This window comes from Selaginella moellendorffii, unplaced genomic scaffold (genome assembly GCF_000143415.4).
Source record: "Selaginella moellendorffii unplaced genomic scaffold, v1.0 SELMOscaffold_71, whole genome shotgun sequence".
Taxonomy (NCBI): Eukaryota; Viridiplantae; Streptophyta; class Lycopodiopsida; order Selaginellales; family Selaginellaceae; genus Selaginella; species Selaginella moellendorffii.
The window spans coordinates 500,184-509,532 of NW_003314332.1; the positions used below are offsets into that span (position 1 = coordinate 500,184).

General features: G+C 49.0%; 2 protein-coding genes across 2 annotated transcripts; both read left to right on the forward strand.

Moving 5' to 3' along the window:
* The first annotated feature begins 4,440 nt into the window (after positions 1 to 4,440).
* Positions 4,441 to 5,901, forward strand: LOC112340838 (pentatricopeptide repeat-containing protein At4g02750-like). Its single transcript, XM_024659953.1, has one exon. It carries the CDS (start codon positions 4,441 to 4,443, stop codon positions 5,899 to 5,901), a length of 1,461 nt encoding a protein of 486 aa, XP_024515721.1.
* Positions 5,902 to 6,160: 259 nt separating this feature from the next.
* On the forward strand, positions 6,161 to 7,615 carry LOC112340850 (molybdate transporter 1-like). Its single transcript, XM_024659972.1, has one exon. The coding sequence runs from the start codon at positions 6,178 to 6,180 to the stop codon at positions 7,570 to 7,572; it is 1,395 nt and encodes a 464-aa protein (XP_024515740.1). The 5' UTR covers positions 6,161 to 6,177; the 3' UTR covers positions 7,573 to 7,615.
* The last annotated feature ends 1,734 nt before the right edge of the window (positions 7,616 to 9,349 follow it).

A 9,349-nucleotide genomic window follows, 5' to 3' on the forward strand; every position in this document is an offset into this window, starting at 1 on the left:
GTGATCCTAGTGATACCCAAAGGTGCTCCGATCTTCCCATCGTCGGATCCGGCCTGAATTGCTCCAGAGCTCTGGAGTGTGATCGGAGCGCTATACGAATTGGTCCGCACGGTTAGACCACGAGTTATAATCCAGCTACGTTCGCCACCTTCTTCACGCACCTTCATCATTCAAATTGTAAACAAATCAAATTTCAGATTTTATTAAATTGTCTTGAATGACAAAAGTTTTCAAAGCTAGTTTTCAGAGGGTGGCATTGGAATACCACACCCTGGAAGTAAATTTAATCTTGGAGAGATAAAATTGCCATGTAGAACAAATTGAGATGATACCTCATAGAAATGTTGTGTGTAATGTGTGCCATCCCAAGTAACATGTTCTCCAGGATTTTTACAAGTAGTGCCATTTGTTTGTCCACAACCACAAAGTGCTAAACCTTCACAATGATAATCATTTCCTGGTATACCACAACAAGCACTTTTATAGCTTTTAAATTTGTAGTGATGCATGTTCTTTATCACATGATCAGTTGCTGCAAACCAATCAAAATGATATATGTTAATATCATCATTTTGGTAATTAATATCAATCACCATATCCAAAAGCTGTTTGTTAAAGGTTTCAAATACTTGTGTAACCTCAACAATACATCCAAACTGATCAGTATGTGTATTAAAGATATCAGCAAATTCTGTAAATGCAGATATATAACCTGGAGCACAATCTGAACGAGGAAGATTCACTACTAGGAAATTTCTTGCTCCAGATTCATATAAACTCAAAATACTGGATTTAATTCCCGATAGCACAGATGGAATAGTGGTATTTAAAATATCTGGAAAACGTGGCATCATATAATTAATATCATTGCCCCCAATCTCAATAAAATAAAGTGCTTTGTTATATAATACATTTTTATCCACTTCAGCTCCATCTTGATAATCTTTCACTTGTTCTTTGTGCCATAAAAAATCTGAAACTTGTGCAGATAATATGTGAGGTGTAGCAAAAGGATTACTATAAACAGAAGGTGGACAAACAGTAGCTCCAGCATAACCGAAATTCAAGCTTGTAAAATAAGTACCATTATATGTTAAGCTAGGACGTGCAGAATCACCGAGCTTGAGACCACGAGTTAAGAAATCAATAAGCAAATATCCATCACTATATCTCCCAGTAGGCTTTCCAATTGTCATTCCATATGGAAAAGATCCGGAAAGACTAGTATTACCAGAAGCAAGTGCTTCAAGATTACGATTTCCAGTGTCAGATAGTGAATCAGTAAGACTGAAGATTGCAGTCGGGCACAATACTGATGGAAAATTTTGACGAGCATTAACTTGAAACATAAAAAACATCAAGAGAACCACAAATGACATCAAAGATATGGGAGCCATTGAAAAAGTCATGAGAATGAATGAATTGTGTTTGAAGAATGATTATATTTATATGTGTGTGTGGTGTTATTTTTATTTCACTCTTGATATTTTTACATAACAAGGTTCACAATTATACACTTCATTTCTATTTCTATCGAAATTAGTCTCAATCATAAATTCCTAGCAGCATGGTTGGTCCCGACCATTCCTAATGCCGACCGGCCGACCGTGGTTATCGACCGGCTGTAAAAATGCCGAACGGCCGAATGGTTCACAAAATGTTTTTGAAAAAAAAAAAAAACATTTTTGTAAAACCACATTAATAAAAGTAGGAAAACCAAAGCATTAAACCAAACCAAACTAAACCAACTACTACTCATCTTCTTCAATATCTTCAGTAAGTTCCTCGACATCTCTAGCATCTTTTTCAACAATCACATCTTCATTTGAAAAATTTTCTTCGGCTAAATCTTCTATACCAAGAGATTCAAGCCTAGCTTGCATCTTTACAATCCTCATCCATTGTGATTCGATTGTAATTGTGTCGAGATCAATTTCTAGGAATGTCATTCCTTCACTTTCAATACGATCCACCACTCTAGTGTTATTATGTACATAAACCAACTTCTTCAAGTTTTCCAGAAGCAAGTGATTGCGTCGTTTGGTTTAGATCAAGTTCCAACTACTCTAATTTTGCTCACATAGAGAAGAGCACACTCCTTGGCTCAACACACGAAGTGCTAACTTCCTAAGCTCAGGCATCTCATATTCATAAAATTCCCACCAAGACATTGGGAATTTCCTTTTTAATTCGTTTCAGCGGACTGCCATATATTTTACCACAATAATTACATTTCCAATGCCTAGCTCCTTTGCCGGAAGCATAAGGAGTGAGCTTAGTAACATGGGACCATGCCCAATCGGGTGCCATCGCTCAATTGTGCCAGAATCGCTACGAATCGCTAGAATCAAATCTCTGAAATCACTGGAATCGTAATTTCCATTTTAGGGCAAAAATTTCATGGGAATCACCAAACGGAGCTGTCTGACCGCATTCGGCGGATTTCGGCCGAACGCAGTCAGGACCAACCATGCTTAGCAGGCGAGAGAGCCGAGAGAGCCAATCGAGCAAAGACCCAGCAGCAGTGCCAGCAGCAGCATGATCGGGACTGACTTGCCATGGCAAAGATCTTCATTGGCAAACAATAGTATACTTCCAAGGTAGAGAATGTCGAGAGTATGGTTGGTCCTGACTGCGTTCGGCTGAAATCCCGACCGCCGCCAAACGCGGTTGGACAGGTCCGTTTGGTGATTCTGTTCAGCAAAAAAAATGGTGATCGCACTAGGTTTCTGATGCTGCTGCGGCTATCGCCATCGCCACTACATCTCCACTGCTTTGCTGTTCTCCTGCTGCTATGGAGAGATCCATCCATCAGATTCCATCCACGAATGCCCAGCCCAGCAAGCCTACATAGAATCCGACAAAGAGGGCTATAGCCTATAGGAGCTGCGTGCGTACCGAGCTCTATAGGGCGACACTCTCCGGCCTCTGCTTTCGATTGAGCGTGGTGCAGCTCGCTAAGGTCTCGCAAATCAAATAGCCCATGAAATTTTTGCCCTAAAATGGAAATTACGATTCCAGTGATTTTAGAGATTTGATTCTAGCGATTTATAGCAATTCTAGCACAATTGAGCGATGGTGCCCGATTGGGCATGGTCCCATGTTACCAAGCTCACTCCTTATGCTTCCGGCAAAGGAGCTGGGCATTGGAAATGTAATTATTGTGGTAAAATGTATGGCGGTCCACTGAAACGAATCAAAAAGGAAATTCCTAGTGTCTTGGTGGGAATTTTATGAATATGAGATGCCTGAGCTTATGAAGTTAGCACTTTGTGTGTTGAGCTAAAGAGTGTGCTCTTCTCCATGTGAGCGAAATTAGAGTAGTTGGAACTTGATCCAAACCAAACTATGCAATCACTTGCTTCTGGAGAACTTGAAGAAGTTAGTTTATGTACACAGTAACATCAGAGTGGTGGATCGTATTGAAAGTGAAGGAATGACATTCCTAGAAATCGATCTCGACACAATTACAATCGAATCACAATGGATGAAGATTGTAAAGATGCAAGCTAGGCTTGAATCTCTTGGTATAGAAGATTTAGCTGAAGAAAATTTTTCAAATGAAGATGTGATTGTTGAAAAAGATGCTAGAGATGTCGAGGAACTTGCCGAAGATATTGAAGAAAATAAGTAGTAGTTGGTTTAGTTTGGTTTGGTTTGGTTTGGTTTAATGCTTTGGTTTTCTTACTTTTATTAATGTGGTTTTACTAAAAATATTTTTTTTTTTTCAAAAAAAATTTGTGAACCGTTCGGCCGTTCGGCATTTTCACAACCGGTTGATAACCACAGTCCGGCGGTCGGCCGGTCGGTGTTCGGAACAGTCAGGACCAATCATGGTCGAGAGAGTGTTCGTCGTCATGCCGACGAGGAATGGGCTGCTCCCAGCGAACGGGAAGATCGCTGGGAGCGGCACCTTAGAGAGCTCTTCGATCAGATGGACGTGAAGGCACCATCGTCATGAGTCTTAACTCCTCCTCTCTAATATCATGAGAGGGTAGCCTTTGCTCGATCAGTCAAGCGAAACCGATGCTCTCCAAGGCCGAGTGCGTGGATCTCATCACTTCCGCCATGAATTCCTCGCAGGCGATCGATGCCCACTCGCGGATCGCGGTCGCCCAGAAGCAAATGCTGCCTGGCGATCGCTGCTACCTCTCCAATCTCGTCATCCTTCGCTATGGCAAGCTGGGCGAGATCCAGCGCGCACGAGCGGTCTTTGATTCCATGGAGCGACGCGATTGCCACTCGTGGGTCATTATGTTCTTGGCACACGCCCAAGAAGGGCATCTCGCTGCTGCCAAGGAGCTCTTCGATCGGATGCCAAACAAGAACCTCGTGGCCTGGAATTCTATCCTCACAGCGCTCTCCCAGCACGGCTCCGTCGATCAGGCTAAGAACATCTTCGATTTCGCGCCCCTCCATGATCGAATTTCCTGGAACGCAATGCTAGCGGCGTATGCCGGGATTGGGCATCGTATGCTCGCGCAGGAGACATTCGATGCGATGCCCGAGCGCGATATCGTGTCCTGGACGGCGCTTCTCACCGCCCTCGCAAGAAGCGGCCGATCGGATCGCGTGGAGGAGCTGTTCGCGGCGATGCCAGTGAGGGATCTAGTGTCGTGGAATTCGATCGTCGGCGCATATGCCCTTGGAGGGCATCTGGAGGAGGCCAAGCGAGCGTACGATTCCATGCCCGAAAGAAACATTGTCTCGAGCACGACGATGCTTAGCGTTTTTGCGCAAACCGGGCACATTGGCAGCGCCAGAGCGGTGTTTGATTCGATGCCCGAGAGGAACTTCGTGTCGTGGAGCGCTATGATCTGTGCATATGCCCAAGCAGGGTATCTACGAAATGCGGAAGAACTTCTGGCGTGCTCGGCCGAGGTGAGCGTCGTGTCCATCAATGCGATCATGGCGGCTTACACGCGCAGGGGCGATTTCGATCAAGCTAAGCAGCTGTTTGATTCCATGCGCGAGCGGGATCTTGTTTCGTGGAACTCGCTTCTTGCGGCATTTGCCGAAAAAGGGGATCTTGATTCCGTAGAAACTCTGTTTTCTAGAATGAAAGAGATCGATGCTGTGTCGTGCAACACAGTTCTGGCAGCATACTCGCAAAATGGAAAGCTTTCCAGCGCTGTAAACGTATTGAGTTCAATGCCCGAGCGGCATCTTCTCTCCTGCAACGCTATGATCGCGGCCTTTGTTCAAAACGGGCATTTGGAGGATGCCAAGTGCTTGTTCGACGACATGCCCCAGAGAGACGTTTTCTCTTTCACGGCTTTGCTCTCCGGCTATGGCGGCCAAGGCTTTCTCCAGGAAGCGCGAGAGCTCTTCTTCCAAATACCCGAGCAAGACACAGTCTCTTGGAACGCAATGCTTTCGGCATTCTCCACGAAAGGGCTTCTTCCAGAGGCAAATCGCCACTTCGACACAATGCCAGACACGGATCTCGTGTCCTGGAACTCGATCATAGCCGCATACGCTCAGAACGGCCACCCCTCCACCGCTGAGGAGCTCTTCTTCGCAATGAACACGCAAGGGGTGACCCCGGACGAGACATCCTTCATTTGCATCGCTTTGGGTTACAGCCATGGCGGGGACGTTTCCTCAGCGTGCTGCTGCCTCGCTTCGATGGTAGCGGAGTTTGGATTGAAGCCCTCGAGGCAAGTCTACTGCTGCATGGTAGATTGCTTGGGACGCACAGGGCGTGTGGAAGAGGCCGAGGATCTTGTGAGGAGCATGCCTTACGAGCCAGTGTCCGTGGATTGGACGTGCTTGCTGGGAGCAAAGTCTAGAAATCGAGGACAAAGATCTCATGCTGTTCTCCTAGAACAAGCTTTGAGTGTAGATTCTAGGAATTCTTCTGCCTATGTTCTTCTGGCAAATAGCAGCAATTTTGTTTAGAACTACTGTGTAAGTGATGCTGTTCTAGAACAAGCTTTGAGTGTAGATTCTATTAGGAATTCTTCAAATAATAGCAATTTTGTGTCCTCGTGATTAAAGAGGTTCTTTGATAGATCATGATGTTGTCACTATGATTAAGAGGATATTCTATGAGATACCCCATTTTGAATGGTTCTCATTTGTTCCTTGGTACGCTACAAGAGCTACTTTGTATAAAATACTATTGGGCGTTTGGATATAAATTTAGGGTTCTTGGAGGTTTAATGGCGCCCATCCATGGAGGAAGAGGGGCGAGCGGGAGGAGCGGTGGATTCTCCCAGCGATGACGCCTGGCTGAGCAGCAATCTCCAGTGCAAGCGGCCATGGCAGGAGCTGAGCGGCTCGCTGGGCGACCTGGGGACGTTCATCCCGATCGTCATCGCTCTAGCTCTCGTCAATGGTGTGGATCTTGGTACGTCTCTCATCGCCACGGGCATCTACAACATCCTCACCGGCGTGCTCTTTGGCGTGCCGATGCCCGTCCAGCCCATGAAATCCATCGCCGCGGTGGCCATCACCGAATCCAAGCACCTCACTGTGGATCAGATCATGGCGGCGGGGATCACCGTGTCCGCGATCGTGTTTGCGCTTGGAATCACTGGCTTGATCCGGGTCGTCGCTTGGATCGTTCCATTGCCGGTGGTTCGTGGGATCCAGCTCGCGCAGGGGCTCTCTTTCGCGGTCAAGGCTGTCAAGTACGTGATGAAGGATCAAAATCTCTCCAGCGACAAGGCAAAGGGTGATCGCCCATGGCTGGGCTTGGATGGGATTCTCCTGGCAGTGATTTGCTTCGCATTCATCGTGCTGGTGAATGGATCCGGCGAGGGATACGAGTACCTTGTGACGAACAGTGATGGTGGTGGTCGTCATCACGACGATCGTGAAGAACATCGTGAGGAACATCAAGAGGGATCGTCAAAGCTCGTGAGGTTTTTCCGGAGGATCCCGACTGCCTTGGCGGTGTTCGTGCTCGGGATCATCCTGGCGTTCGTGAGGAGGCCACACATTCTCAAGGAGCTTCACTTTGGCCCGGCCACGCCCCGGATCGCTCGAATCTCTTCGCACGACTGGAAGACTGGATTTGTGAGAGCTGCGATACCGCAGCTCCCTCTCACCATCCTCAACTCGGTGGTGGCGGTTTGCAAGCTCTCGAGCGATCTCTTCCCGGCCAAGAAGGACGGCGTGTCTCCGACCAAGGTCTCGGTGAGCGTGGGGCTCATGAACTTGGTGGGCTGCTGGTTTGGAGCTCTCCCGGTTTGCCATGGCGCTGGAGGACTGGCCGGGCAGTATCGTTTCGGAGCCACGAGTGGGGTGGCGGTGGCCATGCTGGGTGTTGCCAAGCTTGTGCTGGGACTTCTCCTGGGGAGCTCGCTGGTGAGAATTCTCCAAGCTTTTCCAGTGGGACTGCTGGGGATCTTACTGCTCTTCTCCGGGGTGGAGCTGGCGATGGCGTGCCGGGATCAAACTAGCAGGAAAGACTCGTTTGTGATGCTCAGCTGCGTCGCCATCTCGCAAGGATCCAATCTCGCGGTGGGATGTGTTTGTGCCATCCTCTTGTATGCGCTGCTCCAGGCCAGAGAGATGGATTGTTGGGCGATTGCAAACTCTTGGCCGCGAGGTTCCTCGAAGTAGATCGATTGGTTCCATTGAAATAAAGCTTCGATTTGTTTGAGAAGATCATGGATCCACACTAAGCTTTCGCCATAGCTAGCATTTGGCTGATGCCTGTATAGCAGCTATAATCTTGAGGCACAGCTATCCTCTTGAGAGTCTCGCGAACTACGGCCAAAACTTCGTCGCATCGGACAACACGCGGCACTCCCGGCACTCCGGTCACTTGCACAGGATCCAGGTGAGTGCCTCGAGCACCACAGACCTCCGAAACACTTTCGTCTTCACGGATCGCTACTCCGGCAACGCAAACTTCACTGAGGTTCCAGACGTGCTTGACTCGCAGCAGTGGGAAGCGACCATTCGCAGCCGGCAGGAAGAACCTCGTCTCTCCCTGGTACGTGATCCACACTGCAGCGGCGGGGTATGGATCTCGCACGATGGATCTCAGTGGTGGCGAAGAGAAGGCCTCGGAAGAAACTCGCCCGGCTACTGCATTCTCCACTGTCTCATGCGATAACTTGCAGCCTCGAGCTCCAAGTTCCCATAGCCACGGCTGGAAGTCCGGCCAAGCTTCGCAAGACAGGCCAAGGACGTGCTTTGCAAACTCGCCGAGAACTTCGCTCTCTCGCGCCAGCATCTTGGCGATCATCTCATCGTCTACGTAGTGATGGCGCAAGCCAGTGGACAGCTCGAGCAAGCAGGAAAGCAGCTTGTGGCAATCGGACGCGGCAGCTTCCTTGTTTCCGGAACCACTGTACAAGCTCTCCATCTCCACGCGATATGCAAGCTCGAGATCGATCAGCATGAACTGGTTCTCCGCAACGAGGACGATGTTCTGTGCTCGAACATCCCGGTGCTTGCGTCCCACGAGGTGAAGATGGTAGAGCGCCAAGAGCACGTCAAACGCTACCTTGCACAGCTTCTCCCCGTGAAGAACCATCCCTTCCACACGCCTCGTACCGCGCGGCTTGGTAACGATGCCGGAAACTTCACCATACTCGCGCTGCAAGCTCAAGCTTCCAGATGGGCGATAGAAACCACGACGTACCAACACTGGCAAGCTCCGGGACATGATCCCTGCGTCGCGCAGATCGGCAAGCGCAGCACACTCTAAGCCGATCTTGGCGCACAAGTTCCTGCCTGGATCGTAGTCTAGCTTGAGCACAACTTCTTCGCCACCACCGGAGATCATCGATGCGCTATATACCGAGGTCGAGAAGGAGATGTGAAGAAGCTCACCGAGCTCAAGATCTAGCACGCCATCGCTGCTGGCAAAGCTGCGAAACGAGCCAACGTCACCTTTGGAGAATGGACCGTAGTATCCTCGAAGCTGGAATGGTTCTTCGGGACTGCCCCTCCTCTCTGAAGAGCGCTGGACGTGGTCGATGAAGAGTTTGCCTTCTCGCCCAGCGCCCTGTATCCAAGCTGTCCACGGCCAGAGCCCAAAGTGACGAGCAATCTGCCATAGCTGGACCTGGCGATCGCCAGTGAGGGTGAAAGCAGCAACCTGCCTCGGGATTGTTTGGCAGTAAAACAGCTCTTGGGCGATGGCATCTGTGGCGAGCTCGCCTCGGATGATCAAGGGATCCTCGCGCGTACCTGTTCCACACCCCAGCTGCAAGAGATCTCTCATGCTGCTGCTCTCGCGAACCGCCGTGTTCTCGACGTAGACGGCGGCCAGTTGCCACTTGCGCTGGACAGCTGATAGCGGAAATGTGTTGTGGATCGCGCGCCAGAAGAAGCCCGGCTCGCCACCATAGCAAATCCAGACCCGAGGATCATCCATAAACCCTAA